Genomic DNA, 20,033 nt, shown 5'->3' on the forward strand with positions numbered 1-20,033 from the left:
GGGCTCTTTGGTGACCAAATCCAGTGGGAAATTATACAGGAGTTGCAGAAGCTCGACCGAAGAAACTCAGTGCCTGTACATTAATAATAATAATATTAATGTTGGTATTTGTTAGCGCTTACTATGTGCCGAGCACTGTTCTAAGTGCTGGGGTAGACACAGGGGAATGAGGTTGTCCCACGTGGGGCTCACAGTCTTAATCCCCATTTTACAGATGAGGGAACTGAGGCACCGAGAAGTGAAGTGACTTGCCCAAAATCACACAGCTAAGTGGCTGAGCCAGGATTCGAACCCATGACCTTTGACTCCAAAACCCGTGCTTTTTCTACTGAGCCACATTAGGCTAATGCTTCATCGCTAACAGGACCTGATGGTTCTCCATCCCTCTGTGCGCCCCCACTCCCACCCGCCTGGAAATCCCTCCCCTGGCCAGGTCTCCCTGCTACCTCAGCTCTTTGCCCTCATCTACCCAAGGGGAATCAACTCTTTTCACCCTGCAAGATAGAGACGTTCCGAGGTTTGCTCAGCAGGTCTATGCCGAAGCCAGTAGAAATCCCCAGGTGTAATGCGCTTTTTGCAAATCTCCTTCTGTACCTGAGCTAAGTGATGTCCAGCTGCAGGAGGAGTGACAACTTTGGTCACTACACGGAGGGGAAGCCAAAGCTCAGCACCTTTGTACTCCACTCTCTCACTCCCACCCTCTCACTCCCCCTCTCATCTATCCTCAGCATATTTGCATACATTCTCCCCCTTTTAGACTGTGAGCACGTTGTTGGGCAAGGATTGTCTCTGTTGCCGAATTGTACATTCCAAACGCTTAGTGCAGTGCCGTGCACACAGTAAGTGCTCAAAAAATACAATTGAATGAGTGAATGAATGATTGAATACGTTTTGTCGTACTGTAATTGCACTGATTGAATAGTCTGCTGTGTGATCTTGGGCAAATCACTTCTCTTCTCTGTGCTTCAGTTGCTTCATCTGTAACATGGGGATCAAGACTGTGAGCCCCACGCGGGACAGGGACTGGGTCCAACCTGATTTGTTTGTATCTACCCCAGCGCTTAGTACAGTGCCTGGCACATAGTAAGCACTTAACAAATAGCCTAAGTACTATTATTATTGCCCACCTCGGTCGCCCCAGATTTATAAAGATTGTATTTCTGTGGGCAGAGAATTTGTATGTCTCATTCATTCATTCATTCACTCATTCAATCGTATTTATTGAGTGCTTACTGTGCTCAAAGCACTGTACTATATGCTTGGAAGAGGGCAGTACAACAACAGACACATTCTGGGCCCACAACGAGCTCACAGTCTAGAGCTCTGAATCTCTCCCAGCACTTAGAACAGTGCTTGGCACATAGTAAGCGATTAATAAATGCCATCATTATTATTATTATTATTTGGGTAGACATTCCAATCTATCCTATTTGTTCTTCTCCCAAGTTGATCTCTGTTTTTACTCAGGCTCCCACTGTTTGAAAATCATCTCTGTGTCCTCCATTCCATTGGAAACTATCAGATGGTAGGAACCAATTGACTTCCATCAGCTGTGCTCTCCCAAGCACTTAGTAGTGCCTATGAGTAAGTAGTTAGTCAATAGATTCCATCTGATGAATGGATGGATTACTTAACACTCAGTAGACCCTCAATAAATGTTATAGGATTGATTGATGGATTTCTTTGCACTCAGCAAGTGCTCAATAAATACCATTTCATTAATTGATGGATTGTGTTGACTCAATAGACTCTCAGAAAATGTCCTGAGATCAACTGATGAATGGATTTGCACTCAGCACGTCCTCAATAGATACCACTGATGGACTAAAGGAGTGACAGATTGACAGATTGACTTTTGATTGATGGATTTATAGGCCTGGAATCCCAGTTCATAAGGTGGGGAGTATGTTGATATAAGAACACAGGTCCTAGAAGGGGGTTGAGTTTTCGAGGAGAACTGCAGGGACTCCTGGGATTGGTCAAACACCACCAGATGACCGGCTGGGTAACACCTGGTCTGCTATCCTTGTTGTCATTTCAGAAATATTACCAAGTGGAGAAGCAGATCACAGCCCTTTCCTTTCCTGGTCATCTGAGGACAGGGCAAGGGAACATAGCCAGCAGCCAGCAGCCCCGGGAGGTCCTAGAAGGAAGCGTTAAATTGATTGATTGATTAATTATTGATTGATTGACTGGGAGGGGAGGGCCGATGAAGACCCCGGACCTCAGGGGCGACAACTCGGCTTGAATCTCCCTCCCCACATGGCAGAGCTCAACCCAGGACACATTGAAGGCAGGAATCATGTCTATTTTTTATGGTACTTACCTACTATATGCCAAGCATTGTACTAACCGCTGGGACAGTTATAAGATAGTCAGTACGGACACGGTCCCTGTCCCTCCAGGAGAACACAATCTAAGAGGGAGGGAGTAGAATTCAATCCCCATTTTTTATGGTATTTGTTAAGCAGTTAATATGTATCAAACACGGTTCTAGGTCCTGGGGTAGATAAAAATTAGTTAGGTTGTACACAGTCCCTGTCCTGCCTGGGGCTCAGTCTAAATAGGAGAGAGAACAAGAGAACTGAGGCACAGAGAAGTCAAGTGACTTGTCCATGGTCAGACAGCAGGCAAATGGCAAAGCTAAGATTAGTACCCAGGTTCTCTGACTCTCATGCCCGTGATCTTTTCCACTAGGCCACACTGCTTCTTAACTGTATTTTCCATTGTCCTCTCCCAACCTCTTAGTAAAGAGCTGGGCCCCGAGTGGAAGCTCAGGAAATGCGATTCATGGATTAATTGAGAGTAGGTTCCATCTCCAAAAGATCTCAATACTTCAACCATCCCCGGGCCCAGCCACCATTTGTACAAGGAAGATACCCGTTGTTCTATTTTGTTTGCTCTCCTCTTGGTCTGCCCTCTTCTTTTTCTCTTCTCCCACTCCCTTCTTCATCACCTTGATTTACTCCATTTATTCATCCCCTCTCCCAGGCCCACAGCACTTACATACTAGGTATAATTTTATTTATTTATATTGATGTCTGTCTTCCCCTCTACATTTGTAATAATAATAATGATAATGATAATGATGCCATTTGTTAAGTGCTTACTATGTGCAGAGTACTGTTCTAAGTGCTGGAGGGGGATACAAAGTGATCGGGTTGTCCCACGTGGGGCTCATAGTCTAAATCCCCATTTTACAGATGAGGTAACTGAGGCCCAAAGAAGTTAAGTGACTTGCCCCCGGTCACACAGCTGACAAGTGGCAGAGCCAGGATTAGAACCCATGACCTTTGACTCACAAGCCCGGGCTCTTTCCACTGAGCCACACTGCTTCTAAGCTCGTTGTGTGCAGGGATTGTGTCCGTTATATTGTTCTCTCCCAAGTGCTTAGTACAGTGTTTTCCACAAAGTAAGCACTCAATTTATATGATTGACTAACTTCATGATTGGGGATTAATGGTTTTGAATGGTTGTGGCTTTACCCCACCCAAGACCCTCTGAATGGGGCCCCAATCCGGGTATTAAACGTTCACAGCCAGAGTCACGAAGCATCTACCATTCATTAATATCTCCCGACTCACCCCTGGGGAGACATTCATTGTTCTCACAATTGGTCCCCGTGTGGCCATCAGGAACCAAAGAGAATAAAACCCCAACTCTTGCTCCTGCACTTTTTAGAGAAGCCCATCTCCTGCCCGAAGAGTACAGAATGACTCTCCTGCTTTGAACAGAGAAAACTCCTCATGCCTTCCTTCCATCCCCATTCCCAGAGGACGCCAAAATTTTGACCTCATGGCTAGTAGATGGGGTCGCTTTTCCAATGGTGATGGGAAGGCAAGGAAATGAGCATAGTTTGGGGAGGTGCGTAAAAGCCTGTTACAGGGTAACAGGTGGAAAATTCTATGAATGCTAGGGAAGAGAGGACCTCTCAGTGTCACTTTGATTCATTTCCTACCCGTTGTGGATTTCAGAACCTCAATTCATTGACGACTGCATTCACCTTCCCTCCAGCCCTGGATTCCCAGAGCCTGCGATCCTGCCCTGGTGCCCCAGTTCAGAACTGGTAATTTTCAGTCATTCAATCAATCAATGGTATTTATTGAGGCCTTATTTTGCTCAGGTAACTTTATGCATTAATTAATTAATGATGGTATTTATTGAGCATTTCCAAGCTCTGTTCTAAACGCTGGGGTAGATACAAGGAAATTAGGTTGTCCCACATGAGAGTCACAGTCTTAATTTCAATTTTACAGATGAGGTAACTGAGGCACAGAGAACTAAAGTGACTGCCCACAGTCACACAGCTGATAAGTGGCAGAGTCAGGATTAGAACCCATGACCTCTGACTCCCAAGTCCATGCCCTTTCCACTAAGCCATGCTTCTTCTCTTAAGCGCTTGGGATAATTCAACGGGGTTGGTAGCAATGTTCCCTGACCACAAGAAGCTTACAGCATAAAAAAAGAGGCAGAAATACATATAAATCCAGAAGTGAATGGATATATACGTTAGTGCTGTAGTCCTGAAGCTGGAATAAATCACAACTGCTTAAAACATAAAGATCCAAGTATATAAGGGAAGCAGAAAAGAGACAGGGAGTAGAGGAAAAGAGGGCTTCATCCGGAAAGCCCTCACACACCCGCACACCAACACCCCCCACCTCCACCCCCAGAACACAATCCCCAGTCTGATTTTTGTAATCCTTACTGTCCCAAGCAGGGTCCCTTTGATCCAGGTGGCTCCCTGATGACTGGTTAGTATCTGAGCACCCCACCTGCACCACGTATCCAAATCCTCTAATCTTCAGTAGCAGTGTTGCCTAGTGGAAAAAGTACACGTTAGGGGTCAGAGGACCTGAGTTCTGATCCCTGTTGCTGAATTGTACATTCCAAGTGCTTAGTACAGTGTTATTTAGCACACAGTAAATGCTCAATAAATACGAATGAATGAATGAATGAATGAATGAATGAATGAAAAAAATGAATGAATTTACTTGCTGTCTGACCTTGGGCTAGTCACTTAATTTATCTGTGCTTCAGGTCCCACACCTGCAAAATGGGGATTCAATTCTTGTTCTCCCTCCTATTTAGAATAGGATACCCAAGTGAGGCCCGATTTCCTTGGATCCACCCCAGTGCCAAGTGCAGTGCTTGGCACATAGTAAAGGACTGAAAAAATAACTTTTATTATTCACCCAGGGCAGACACCCCGGACCTGTCTCCAAAAAGTCTTCTTCATTTTCTGGAAGCAACTCCAGGGAATGTCGGAGCCTTGAACTCCTTAACACTCACTAGGTCCTATGCTTGTGATCCCAAACACTCTTTCTCCCTCAAGGCACCTGGCAATCTCAGTTATCCAAGTATGGACAGTTGATGGGTTGGGGCCATGAATTCAGGTGAAGCCTTGACATTCTTGGGCTCAGACAAAGGGCACTTTCCCCCCTCTGGCTTAGTAGATAGACAACAGGCCTTTGAGTCCAAAGCTCATGGGTTCTAATCCCGGCTCAACCATTTATCTGCTGTATGGCTTTGGGCAAATCTCTTCACTTTTCTGTTGCCTCAATTAGTTCATCTGTAAAATGGGGATGGAGACTATGAGCCCCATGTGGGACAAGGGCTGTGTCCAACCCGATCTGCTTTTATCCACCCTAGAATTTGGTACAGTTCCTCACACATAGTAAGCATTTAACAAATGCCACAATTATCATTAAGATTATTATTATTACATAAGGTATTCACAGACCCATGCTCCAGGGGGGCAGTCTGAAACCATTCTCAACAATCATATATATATATGCTATTCAAGTTCTCATTTTGGACTACGTTATTAGTAAATACATTTACGTTTGCCTCCCATTGAGAATGGAAGGTCCACGTGAGCAGGAAATATGTCACCTGTTTGTTGTGTACTTTCCCAAGCTACTAGAGAAGTGCATCAGTCACAATATATGCTCAGTAAATGTAATCTCTACTCCTTCACACAGGTTTTCAGTGATGAAGCCTAAGGATCATGATCGGAACCATCAGACTCCCTTTGCCCCACGGGGAGGTGTCAGCCATTAACCCATGAAGGCATCTCAAGGCCTGGGTCCTGACTCTGACTTGCCTGAAGTCTCGCGCACCTTGCCTGGAGTGGAGAACTTTAGTAGACACATGCGGAGCTGTCCCTGCCCACCTAGTCTGGTCAAAGAGGAGACACTGCCTTCCATCCCCCTCCAGTCAGCCAAAATGATGGTCCTCTGGCGTTATCCAAGAGGAGTCACTGACCAACCATGAGGAACTACACGCCAGTGACTGAGTTCATCCTCTTGGGACTTACAGACAACCCGCGATTACAAACGGTAATTCTCTTCTACATGTCTGTCACCTATGTGATGAGCATCACCGGCAACCTGTCCATCGTGACTCTTACCCTGCTGGACTCCCACCTCCGCACCCCCATGTACTTCTTCCTGCGCTGCTTCTCCTTCCTAGAGATCTGCTTCACATCCACCTGCATTCCCAGATTCCTAGCCACTCTCGCCACCGGGAACAGGACCATTTCCTACAACTGTTGTGCAACTCAGCTATTCTTTTTTTTTCTGCTGGGGGCAACCGAATTCTTCCTCCTGGCCGCCATGTCCTATGACCGCTACGTCGCCATTTGCCGGCCGCTACACTACACGACGGTCATGAGCCAGAGAGTCTGTACTCTCCTGATGCTCAGTTCCTTGCTGGCCGGGTTCCTGGTCATCTTTCCTCCTATCATCCTTGGACTCCAACTAGACTTCTGTGGCTCTGTAGCCATTGACCATTTCTTCTGTGACGTCTCCCCTATGCTCCTGCTCTCCTGCTCGGACACCTGGTTACTGGAACTGATGGCTCTCGTCTTGGCCGTGGGGACAGTACTAATCACCTTAGCATTAGTGGTCATGTCCTACACAGCCATCGCCCGCGCCATCCTGAGACTGCCCTCCACTCAGCAGAGGAAAAAAGCCTTTTCCACCTGTTCCTCCCACATGGTTGTGGTCTCCATCACATATGGCAGCTGCATCTTTATGTACATCAAACCGTCCGCCAAGGACAGGGTGGACCTGACCAAGGGGGTGTCCTTGCTCTACACTTCCGTGGCTCCCATGCTGAACCCTTTTATCTACACCTTAAGAAATCAGCAAGTCAAGCAGGCCATCAGGGACCTGGTGCATCGGGTTCAATTTTTCTTCAGAGGATGAAGGCTCTTGGATGACCAAATCCAGCAGGAAAATCTGCAGCCGTCTCTGGACTGCTGTGGACTCTTTTTCCCCATTCCAAATAGTAGCCTGGGTTGAGGACCACAGTGTAGGGAGGGAAATCCAAACCTCGCTGTCACCCCAGCGGTCTGGGGTGTGGGACCCACAGCGCAGAGGGGAGGCTCCAAGCTGCCATCTCCGTGGACCTCTCACCGCCCCTCCCATCCCACTCTCCGTTCTCCCCTGCTGCATACCCAGAGAGTCTGAGCTGCCACTGCTTTGGAGCCTCAGGAAGCTCAGTGCATGAACGCGGCTCCCCGGCAACCCCATCCCCGGTCTCAGACCCAGTCTCCACCATCGGACCAGCTCCAGCAGCCCAGAACCGCAGCCTCCTTCACACGCACACAACCCCTAACCCTAGGTGCCCTGGCTTGGTACGAGTCCCTGCCCTGGAGAGCAGCCTGCAACGTCTTCCTGGAGCTGCTGCAGCTGCAGGATAACTCCAACCCGCGCCCCATCACAATTTGGGATTGAACCTAGCGTCCTGTGTTTCTCTAACACCTTGATATTTGAGGCTCTAACATGGCGGATAGGGCCACAAGATGGAGATCAATCGCCGCCAACCTCTTACCCATGTCCTGCCTCTGGTTTGGAATGCCTTCCCCCTTCATTTCTGACAGTCGATTATCCCCACTCCGGCCCACCAACCACCTTCGAAGTCTTATTGAAGGCACATCTACAGAGGAACAGGCGAAGGAGCTGATAAGGGCTCCAGGAAAGGAAAATAACATTCTCCCATCTCTCCGAGGAAGATAGTACTAGTGAAGAGTCCCACTAGGACAGGAAAAGAGGCAGGATCCTGAGGTCCAAAGCAGGAAATACCCCTAAGGGTGGTATCACATCTCTTTTTTATGGTATTTGTCTACTATGTGATAAGCACTGTACTAAGCATTGGGGTAGATACAAGATAATCAGGATGGACACCGTCCCTGCCCCAGATGGAGAACACAATCTAAGTAGGAGGGTGTAGGATTCAAACCTCTGACCTGGAATGCCCTCCTTCCTCACATCTGCCAAACTAGCTCTCTTCCTCCTTTCAAAGCCCTACTGAGAGCTCATCTCCTCCAGGAGGCCTTCCCGGACTGAGCCCCCTTTTTCCTGTGCTCCTCCTCCCCTCCCCATCGCCCCTACTCCCTCCCTCTGCTCTACTCCCTTCCCCGCCCCGCAGCACTTGTGTATATTTGTACATATTTATTATTCTATTAATTTTATTAATGATTTATATATATAATTCCATTTATAATAATAATGTTGGTATTTGTTAAGCGCTTATTATGTGCAGAGCACTGTTGTAAGCACTAGAGTAGATACAGGGTAATCAGGTTGTCCCAAGTGGGGCTTACAGTCTTCATCCCCATTTTACAGATGAGGTCACTGAGGCACAGAGAAGTGAAGTGACTTGCCCACAGTCACACAGCTGACAATTGGCAGAGCCGGGATTCGAAACCATGACCTCTGACTCCCAAGCCCGGGCTCTTTCCACTGAGCCACGCGATGCTATTGATGCCTGTCTACTTGTATTGCTTTGTTGTCTGTCTCCCCCTTCTAGACTGTGAGTTCATTGTTGGGTAGGGATTGTCTCATTCTGTTGCCGAATGGTGCTTTCCAAGAGCTTAGTACAGTGCTCTGCACACAGTAAGTGCTCAATAAATATGACTGATTGAATGAAGGAATCCACATTTTTATGGTATCTGTTAAGCGCTTTACCATGTGTCAAACTGTTCTGAGATTGGGAGTAGATAAATATTACTTAGGATGGACAGAGTCCCTGACTCGCCTTGGGGTTGCAGTCTAAGTAGGAGGGAGTACAGGAGAAGTGTGGCTCAATGGAAAGAGCACAGGCTTGGGAGTCAGAGGTCATGGGCTCTAATCCCACCTCTGTCACATATCAGCTGTGTGACTATGGGCAAGTCACTTAACTTCTCTGTGCCTCAGTTCCCTCATCTGTAAAATGGGATTAAACACAGCACTTAGAACAGTGCTAGACACATAGTAAGCACTTAACAAATACCATCATTACTATTAAAGTGCTTAGTACCTTGTTAAGCGCTTAGCACAGTGCTCACAGTAAGTGCTCAATAAATATGATTGAATGAAAACTGAGGCACAGAGAAGTTAACTGACATACTCATGGTCACCCAGCAGGTAAGTGGCAGAGCTAAGATTAGTACACAGGTTCTCTGACTTCCAAGTCCGTGTTCCTTTCCATTAGGTGACGATGCTTCCCAGTTCCTTTCCACTAGGCCAGGATGTTTCCCAGCTACTGATTCCATTGTCCTCTCCCAAGCTCTCAGCACAGTGCTGGGCCCCCAGTGGGAGCTCAGGAAATACGATTGATGAATTAATTGAAAGTAGGTTCCATCGCCAAAAGAGCCCAATACTTCAACCACCTCTGGGCATAGACACCATTGGTAGAAGGAAGATCCCCATTACTCCATCTTCCTTGCTCTCCCCTTGGTCACCTGAGCTGGGGATTGACTGCTTGGAATACCTGAGGTCTTGCCTCATCCTCCGACCCTCTGGACACTGTCTCCAATCTGGGGATTAAACTTTCGCAGCCAGAGCCATCAAAGAATCATCCATTCATTAGTGTCTCCTGACGTGCCCCTGGAGAGACTTCCATTACTCTCACAATTGGTCCCCTTGTGCCCATCCGGAACCAAAGAGTATAAAAACCCCACTCTTGGTCCAGCCTTAGGTAGAGAAGCCCATCTCCTGCCCAAAGTGTCAAAACTGATTCCCCTGTTATTAGCTGAGAAAAGTCCTGTTACCTTCCTTCTCACCCCTTACCAGAGGATGCCAAAATTTTGGCCTCATTGGGTGTAGATGGAGTCACGTGTCCAATTGTGATGGGAGGGAGAGGAAGCGAGCACGATCTGGAGAGGTGAATGTAAGCCCGGACCAGGGGAACAGGTGGGAAATTCCACTCAGGCATGACGTTATCTCCTTGCCACTGCACCAGGCCTGGACCAACCCCCAGAATTAGGGCAGAGTTCTAAGGAAGGGAGGACCCGTCAGGGTCACTTTGGTCTGTTCCTTTCCCGTTGTGAATTTCTGAACCTCAATCTATGGGCGACTGCATCCACCTTCTCTCGTCCCCTGGACTCCCGGAACCTGTGACCCTGTCCTGGAGCCCTCACTTCATAACTGGTAATTATCTGACAATAATCAATCAAGGGTATTTATTGAGGGCTTAATGTGCTCAAAGCACTTTATAAAACACTTCGGAAAAGACAACAGAGTTGGTTGATATGCTATCTGACCACAAGAATCAAACAGTATAAAGTCATAAATATAAATCCATAAATAAATTGCGGGTATAGACGTAAGTGTGGTAGGACTAAAGGTTAGGTTAATAACAAGTGCTTAAATGGTAAAGATTCAAGAGTATAAGTGACGCAGAAGGGAGAGGGAGTAGGGAAAAGAGGGCTTCATCCAGAAAGACCTTTGGGAGAGACAAATACACACACACAACACACACACACACCAGATCTCTATTCCCATTTAACTCTATCATCCTTACTGTCTCGAGCAGGGTCCCAGTAATAAAAATTAATAATAACTGTGGTACTTATTGAGCATATACTATGTAAGCAGTGTGGCTCAGTGGAAAGAACACAGGCTTGGGAGTCAGAGGTCATGGGTTTGAATCCCAGCTCTGCCACTTGTCAGCTGACTGTGGGCAAGTCACTTAACTTCTCTGTGCCTCAGTTCCCTCATCTGTAAAATGGGGATTAACTGTGAGCCTCACATGGGACAACCTGATTACCCCATAACTACTCCAGCGCTTAGAACAGTGCTCTGAACATAGTAAGTACTTAACAAATACCAACATTATTATTATTATTATTATTACAGGCACTGTACTAAGTGCTGAGGGGGATACAAGGCAATCAATCCAGTTGGGCACAGTGTCAGTCCCACATAGGGCTCACAGTCTTAATCCCCATTTTACAGATGAGGTATCTGAAACTCTGAGAAGTTAAGTGACTTGCCCAAGGTCACACAGCAGAAAGTTTGCCGACCTGGGATTAGAATCCAGGTCTTTCTGATCTGTAATGCTCATGTTCTTTCCCCTTTGATCCAAGGAGGCTCCCTGATGGCTGCTAAGACTCTGAGCACCCCACCTCCACCTTTTATCCAAATCTTCTAATCTTCAGACGTAGCTTCGCCTGGTGGAAAAAGCATGGCCTGAGAGTCAGAGGATACGAGTTCTATTCCCTGCTCCGACATTTACCTGCTGTGCGACCTAGGGCCTGTCACTTACACTGTTTGTGCATCAGTTCCCTCATCTGCAAAATGGGGATTCAATTTTTGGTCTCCATCCACTTAGATTGTGAGTCCCAAGTGGGACTTAAGTATCCTATATCCACCCCATCGCTTAGTACAGTGCTTGGCACATAGTAAGGGTTTGTCAACAACACATTTATTATTCACCCAGGGTTCTCAGTAAATATTATCTCTACTCCACCATCAGACAGGTTCTCCATGCTGAACCTAGGGATCGTGGCTGGGACCATCAGGCATCCGTTTTCCTGCGGGGAGGTATCTGCCATAAATCCATGAAGTCATCTCAAGGACTGTCCTGACCCTGCCATGCCTGAGGTCTGAGGCACTTGGCCTGGAGTGGAGAACTCTAGGAAATCCGGAGCTTTACCTGTCCACCTAATCCGGACCAAGAGACGACACAGCCCTCTGTCCCCCTCCAATAAGCCAGATTGATGGTCCTCTGGTGTTATCCAACAAGAGTCACAGGTCGGCCATGAGGAATCACACGCAAGTGACTGAGTTCATCCTCCTAGGGCTCACGGACGATCCAGTCTTGCAGATGGTGATTCTCCTCTACATGTCTGTCACCTACATACTGAGCGTCACCGGCAACCTGACCATTGTCATCCTCACCCTGATGGACTCCCACCTCCGCACACCCATGTACTTCTTCCTGCGCTACTTCTCCTTCCTGGAGATCTGCTTCACATCTACGTGCATTCCCAGATTCCTGGCCACCATCACCATGGGGGACAGGAATATTTCCTACAACTGTTGTGTAACACAACTCTTCTTCTTCTTCCTGCTGGGGGCGACCGAATTCTTCCTCCTGGCCACCATGTCCTACGACCGCTATGTCGCTATTTGCCGGCCACTGCACTACACGACCATTATGAACAAAAGAGTCTGCACCCTACTGGTCCTCTGCTCCTGGCTGGCTGGGTTCCTGGTCATCTTTCCTCCTGTCATCCTTAGCCTTCAACTGGACTTCTGTGCCTCGGTAGCCATTGATCATTTCTTCTGTGATGTCTCTCCTCTGCTTCTGCTCTCCTGCTCGGACACCTGGTTCCTGGAGGTGATGTTTTTCGTCTTGGCTATGGGGACGCTCCTGGTCACACTAGCATTAGTGGCTGCGTCCTACATGGCCATCGCTCGCGCCATCCTGAGACTGTCCTCCACTCAGCAGAGGAAAAAAGCCTTTTCCACTTGCTCCTCCCATATGGTCGTGGTCTCCATCACATACGGGAGCTGCATCTTTATGTATATCAAACCATCCGCTAAGGACAGAGTGGACTTGGCCAAGGGGGTGGCCGTGCTCAATACCTCAGTGGCCCCAATGTTGAACCCCTTCATCTACACCCTGCGGAACCAGCAGGTCAAGCAGGCCTTCAAGGACCTTGTACACCGGGTTGGATTTTCCTCCAGGAAGTGAAGTCTTCTCAGTGATGAAATCCCAAAGGAAAAACCTCAGGAGAGGCAGAGGCTCAGCCACAGAGACTCGGTGCCTGTACATTAGCCTGATGCTTTATCTGCCACCCAACAATCGGGACTTGACAGTTATCTGTCCCTCTTTGCACCCACACACCTTCCTTCCTGAAAATTCCTCCCCTGGCCAGGTCTCCCTGCTTCTTCAGCCCTGCTGCCCTCGACCATACATTGGAGAATTTAGCATTTTCCCTCTCTGTAGTAGACACTTTCCAAGATTTGCTCAACAGTTCTGTGCCAAACCCAATAGAAATCCCCAGGTGTCATTTTTTTTTGCACATATCCTTCCATATCCCAGCTAAATGAGACCCCCCCCCAGCTGGAGGAGGACATCATTGGTCATTATGGGGAGGGAAAGTCAAAGGCTCACCACCTTTTACTCCTATTTTCTCACTCTCCTCTCTCACTCTCCAACTCATTCCTATCCTCTCACTCTCTCCTCTCACATCAATCCTCATCATATATTCATATGTGTCCATTATACAGCAATTGTACTGATTTAATCTAAGTTGGTCAGACATACCAATCTCCTATTCATTTGGCTCCCTATCTGATCCCTTTTCTTACTCCAGCTCCTACTTATTGGAAATCATTTCTGTTTCCCCCATTTGATTAGAAACTTCTGAATGATAGGAATCATGTAGGTTTCATTAGCTATGCTCTCCCAAGCACTTACTATAGTGCCTAGGACTCAATAGACAATCAATAGATTCTATTTGATTGATTTATGGGTTGCTTAACACTCAGTACACCCTCAATAAATGCTATTGAATTGACTGATGGATTGTGCAGGTGCTCAACAAATACCATTTAATTGACCGATGGATGACTTCACATTCAATAGGCTTCAAAAATTACCCTGAGATCAATTTATGGATTACTTTGCACTCAGGAGGTGCTCAATAAATACCATTAATTGAATAAGGAGGTGATTGATTGATTGATTGATTGATTGATTGATTGATTGATTGATTTAGAGCCCTGGAATCCCATTTGGTTTGTGGGGAAATATGTTGTTATGAAAGCAGGCAGGGGCGGAAGATGACTAGGGTGTTGGAAAATAATCAGCAAAGTTTTGCAGAGAAGAAGAACAGTGTCTTAGGTGGCCAATTACAGGGAAGCAGCATGGCATAGTGGCTAGGGCACAGGCCTGGGAGTCAGAAGGACATGGGTTATAATGTGACACTTGTTTACTGTGCGCCCTTGGGCAAATCTTTTAACTTCTCTGTACCTCAGTTACCTTGCCTGTAAAATGGGGATTTTAAGCCCCATGTAAGCCCCATTCAGGACAGGAACTGTGTCCAACCCGATCTGCTTTTACCCACCCCAGGGTACACTACCTGGCACGCAGTAAGGGCTTAACAAATACCATCATTATACTGGACAGTTGGTGTCAGGACAGCCAGTCTTCTGTCTGTAATCTGGCCAAACTGGCAGGCCAGGGAGCTTTACTCTCCGGTGCTCTGTTCTGCCCCACTGCAGATCCCAGTCTGGGGATGCTTTGCTCGTTAGCATTCTCCCGGGCCTCTACTCCCTGTACCTCCAGCCACCTGATCTGCACTGCCATCCCCGGGGTTGGGGGGTGGGGGAAAGGTGTTGTGCTGCCAGCTAGTTAGCTGCATCCCCTGGCTTCAGCCCTAGCTTAACCGGTCCCCCAGGTCAGTCAATGTGGAAATAGCATCCTCCCTGGCCCATCCTTACTGTAGGATCAGTGAAGCTCGTTCTCCCTCCCTCCCAGTTCTGACACTGCTTGCTAACTAGAGCTGAGAGTTTCAGCAATTCCCCCTCCTTCCCTAGCCCCATTTCCTTTCCCCTTCTTCCCCACTGGAACCATTACTGGTGAGTTGCCCCGGGCCACTCAGGGAGTCGGGAGGGGCAACCTCCAGGAGATAGGCCCACCCTATTTCAATCAATAAATCAAACAATAACTTCCACCCAACCCACAATCTCTCCCTCTCCAGGAATTCTCCCTGTGATACTGACTCTCCCTGCTCATTGTCTCAGGCTTCAAGAAAGGAGAAGACCAGAAACACACTCTTCTGCATCTCACATTATTATCATTATCATCAATAATAATAATAATAAATTCATTAAGCAAGTACTATGCACTCAACACTGGGGGAGATACAAGAGAATCTGATCCGACACACTCCCTGACCTTCCCTCTGGGCAAATCCAGGTAACATTCCTCATCGCCTCTCAGAGCTGACCTTCCACCCCCGGGGCAACCAACATCTGACCTCCATCTTCCCCCAGTATTCATCATAGATATATCTTAATAATAATAATGGTAATTGTTAAGTGCTTACTATGTGCCAAGCACTGTTCTAAGTGCTGGGGTAGGTAAAAATTAATCAGGTTGGACACAATGCCCATCCCACATAGGGCTCACAGTCTTATCCCCATTTTTTTACAGATGAGGTTACTGAGGCACAGAGAAGTTAAGTGACTTGCCCAACGTCACACAGCAGACAGGTGGCAGATTAATACATATGCAGACACACACCCACTAGTCCAATGGAGAAAGCACAGGACTGGACTTCAAAAGACCCGAGTTCTAGTCCCAGTTCTCCTTGCCTTGGATCCATCACTTGACCTCTCTGGACTTCACTTTCCTCATGTGCAAAATGGATCAGGGATCAGAGATCTCTGTTCTCTCTACTTCTTACACTTTGAGCCCTGTGTTAGCGCAGGAACTGTGTTGGACATGATTATCTACCTCAGCACTTAGCCCAGTGCTTAGCATTCAGTCTGCACTTAATAAATTTATAATAATAATTACCCTTCAATCTTTTTATCACAATCTGCACTTTTGAGCCCTTACTGGACACCTGGAGCTTGGTCCTAGGTGCTGGGGAGCATAGGAGAAAAACAGAAGATGTTTTGGTGAAACTACTCCAATTCCTTTCTTCTATTCTTTCTTTTTCCCCTTCTCCCCCTTCTCTGTGTCCCATTCATCCTCATTTCCCATATCCGCTCCCCCCGCCCCCCACCCTAGTGCTCACAGTCTGAGATGGAGAGAGGGAGGGTAGGGCTGTATTCCCCAAAGCACTCAGTACAATGTTTTACAAACAATAGGAGCTGAAAAAACACTGTTGATTGATTGATTGGGGTGGAGTAAAGATAACACCAGGTATTTTTCTGTTGTCTGCCTTCCCTTCCCCAACTGCTAGTAGAGAGCATTACTGTAGGTACCAAATAAATACTATTACTACTAATATTGCTACCACTATTCCTACTTTGCTGACCTGAATATGCTTTCACATTTGGAAAAAATAGGTGGATCATTTGGGGCTGAAGGGTTGAGTGGGATAGATGGAAAGGGGCAGGTAGGTTAGTTGGAGGGGCTAGCTGGAGGCAGGTAGGACCAGAGAGATGGGAAATGAGGGAGAGGTCTAACCAAGCTCATCTCTCCTGCCTCAGTGTCAGAGGCTTGTACTAAGACTAGTCGCTTTCCCGGATGGATTCTCCAGGGTGGGGGTAGGGAACAGCAGGGATTTACATTGCCCTATTTTGGAGCTAGGATTGGCTATGGCCCCGTTTGGCATCTTTGGGCCTTTCAGTAATGCTGCATCAGTCTCTGCCTTCTCTCTGGGGATGACCCCAAAGTTCCTACCAAAGCCAACTGTGATAGAGAGGTATCAGCGGCCGCCCGCAGAGACCAGCTTCCTGGGCCCCTAGTGTGGTCCATTGCTCCCTGGGTTTCCATGGAGATCAAGAGAGATCATCCCTCTTTGACCTAGGGGAGGATCTGCCAAGAGGCCATCTCTCCCCTGTATCACCTCTCCACAGAGCCAAGAGGGACTTGTGGCCCCCACCCACCACCTCGGGGACAATTCCTTCTCTCCCACAAATGTGCGTCTGGAGATAGGCAGGCGGGCTCGCTCAGAGCCTTAGGTCCAGACATAGTCTTAGGAAGAGGCCTGCTCTGGACCCGGTTGGGGAAAGCAAGCTGGGGTCTGGCTTCCAGCTCCTCGGCTTCTAATAGCAACCAGGACACTCAGGATGGTCAGAATGGCTTCCCTTAGTCACCCTTCCAGACCCCCGGTGATCCAACCAGAGTCCCACCCCACTACTCTGGAGTGTACTACACTGGAGAAGCAGCGTGGCTCAGTGGAAAGAGCACGGGCTTTGGAGTCAGGGCTCATGAGTTCGAATCCCAGCTCTGCCACTTGTCGGCTGTGTGACTGTGGGCAAGTCATTTCACTTCGCTGTGCCTCAGTTCCCTCATCTGTAAAATGGGGATTAAGACTGTGAGCCCCACGTGGGACAACCTGATTCCCCTATGTCTACCCCAGCGCTTAGAACAGTGCTCGGCACATAGTAAGCGCTTAACAAATACCAACATTATTATTATTATTACTCATGTTCTGAACAGTTAGAAACATGAGTACCTCCTCTTAGTCACCCCTATCACCCCCATCGATACGGTCAGGATCTTGGTGTGAATCTCCCCCTTGGAGGAGGAGCTGAAGGCAGAAGAGGGAAGGTTAGGAGACTTGTCTTTTCCTGGAGTATCAGAAGACGGGCAGCAAGGATTGAAATAGCTCCTGGCCCTCAGGCAGATCCATGGAACCTTCACTAGAGAAGAAATACAGGGCTGATGCCACAAACTGGATGTAATCCCCGGATTACAGAGCCCCAGAAATGGTGATCATGAGCAGGTGCTGGTGAGATGAGGGAACGGGGGGATAGGTTGGGAATAGTGGGGATGAGGGTGGGGATAATGGGGCTGATGGTGAGGTTACTGAATGTTGATGGAGATGATTATAAGGATATTACGATGGCGAGGATAGATAATAGGTGAAGAACAATAGAGGTGATAGAGATGATGGTAAGGATAAAAGGGATGACGGTAGGGATGATCGAGCTGAGTTGAGAGGTTAAAAGAAATTTTGGTATTTGTTAAGTGCTTACTATGTGCAAGGCATTGTACTAAGCACTGGGGTGAATACAAGCAAATCGGGTTGGACACAGACCCTTTCCTAGATGGGGCTCACAATCCTTAATCTCCATTTTACAGATGACATAACTGAGGCACAGAGAAGAGAAGTGACTTGCCCAAGAATACACAACAGACAAGTGGCAGAGCCGGGATTAGAACTCAGTATCTCTGACTACCAGGACCGTGCTCCATCCACTAGGCCATGCTGCTTCTGATGGCAAGGTGAGGATGGTGACGACGAGGGTGGGGATGATGGGAATAAGGAGAGAGATGATAATGGGGATGAAGGTGAGGATGACAGGGATGGTGATGAAGATAACAGTGTGACAGTGAGGACAAAGAATGATGGGCGCATGGATAGTGGGTATCCCTCCTGGCTAAGAGGGAACAATCAGAGCCTTTGCTGAAGTTGACCCAGGCCCATGATGTTCCTTTCTGCACTTTGACTAGTTCTTTGAGTAAGCACAGCCCAGCTCAGGGAAACTTCATTTTTCCTCTAAGGCTTGCGGTGGCCTGGGAAGTAGCGTGGCTCAGTGGAAAGAGCCCGGGTTTGGGAGTCAGAGATTATGGGTTTTAATCCCGGCTCAGCCACTTGTCTGCTGCGTGACTTTGGGCAAGTCACAACTTCTCTGTACCTCAGTGACCTCATCTGTAAAATGGGGATTAAGACTGTGAGCCCCATGTGGGACAACTTGATTACCTTGTATCTACCCCAGCGTTTAGAACAGTCCTGGGCACATAGTAAGCTCTTAATAAATACCATAATTATTATTGACAAGTGTTCCATTTCACCAATCCAATCGATCAATCGATTCATTCATTCAATCATATTTATTGAGCGCTTAACGTGTGCAGAGCACTGTACTAAGCGCTTGGATCCAACAACAGTATGGATTGATCTCCTACTAAGTGCAAAGCACAGGATCAAGTGTTTGGGAGACTACAACAGAATTAGTAGGCATAATCTCTGCACTCCAGTTGTTTACACTCGAGTGGATCAATCACCTAATGGCACTTAGTGAGCACTGTACTAATGCTAGGGAGAGAACCACAGAGTTAGTAGACATGATTTCTGCACTTGAGGTCTGGCTGGGGAGACAGAAACTGAGACAATTTACAGACAAGAGGCAACGATGGAGTTTAGTGATCTCTATATAGGTATTACAGGTGGACTATGACTTACCTAAGTACTTAGAGGTTGTGGGTGTACTGAAGAGGCAGTAGTAAGGAATTGGGATGGAGAGATGAAAGATGAATCTGGGAAATCTTCTTAGAGGAGATGTGATTTCAGAAGGGCCTTGAAGATGAGGAGAACTAGGTGGAAGCAGCCTGAAATAGCTTGGCCAAGTGGATAGAGCACTGGCCTGGCAGTCAGAAGACCCTGAGTTCTAATCCCGGCTCCAACACTTGTCTGCTGTGTGACCTTGGGCAAGTCTTTTAACCTCTCTGTGCCTCAGTTAACTCATCTATAAAATTGGTATTAAGACTGAGAGCCCACTATAGGACAGGGGCTGCGTACAACCTGATTATCTTGTATCTACCCTGTGCTTAGTGCGGTGCTCAGCATATAGTAAGTACTTTAAAAATTCCATAAATTATTATTATTATTGCTGTTATTATTATTAATGATCTGCTGGGTGTGAAGAGGAAGGGGGTTCCAGGCAAGAAGTCAGCTGTGGAAAAGATTAGAGCAATGTCCAGTGAGTAGGCAGGCTTGAGTGCAGTGAAGCACGTGAGCTGAGGTGTAGAGGGAAATGAGAGGGGATAGTTACAGCACTTAACACAGTGCCTGGCATATAGTAAGTGCCTACCAAAGACCACAATTATTATTAATTATTATAGGTAGGAGGGGAAAGAACTGATGGACTGCTTTATGGCCAATGGAGGACTCACTCTTGACTATGGCCACCTCCTGTTGAGAGGACATTTCCTTACTCACGTTGGGAGAGCTCAGAGTGGGTGCACCCCCAGACGAAAACTGACCTTCTCCAATGGTCCCATCTCTCCGGAGTCCCACCCCCGAGCTCCACAAAAGTCCGGAGATGGGCCACCCTTCGAGAAATCCT

At 47.4% G+C, this 20,033-nt stretch overlaps 2 protein-coding genes across 2 annotated transcripts; both read left to right on the forward strand.

The window, feature by feature from the left end:
- The first annotated feature begins 6,272 nt into the window (after positions 1-6,272).
- Positions 6,273-7,211, forward strand: LOC100086716 (olfactory receptor 6C74-like). Its single transcript, XM_001516748.3, has one exon. It carries the CDS (start codon positions 6,273-6,275, stop codon positions 7,209-7,211), a length of 939 nt encoding a protein of 312 aa, XP_001516798.3.
- Positions 7,212-12,030: 4,819 nt separating this feature from the next.
- Positions 12,031-12,969, forward strand: LOC114814695 (olfactory receptor 6C3-like). The gene has a single exon (XM_029073778.1). It carries the CDS (start codon positions 12,031-12,033, stop codon positions 12,967-12,969), a length of 939 nt encoding a protein of 312 aa, XP_028929611.1.
- The last annotated feature ends 7,064 nt before the right edge of the window (positions 12,970-20,033 follow it).

The sequence above is a fragment of the Ornithorhynchus anatinus genome, chromosome 10 (assembly GCF_004115215.2).
Source record: "Ornithorhynchus anatinus isolate Pmale09 chromosome 10, mOrnAna1.pri.v4, whole genome shotgun sequence".
Taxonomy (NCBI): Eukaryota; Metazoa; Chordata; class Mammalia; order Monotremata; family Ornithorhynchidae; genus Ornithorhynchus; species Ornithorhynchus anatinus.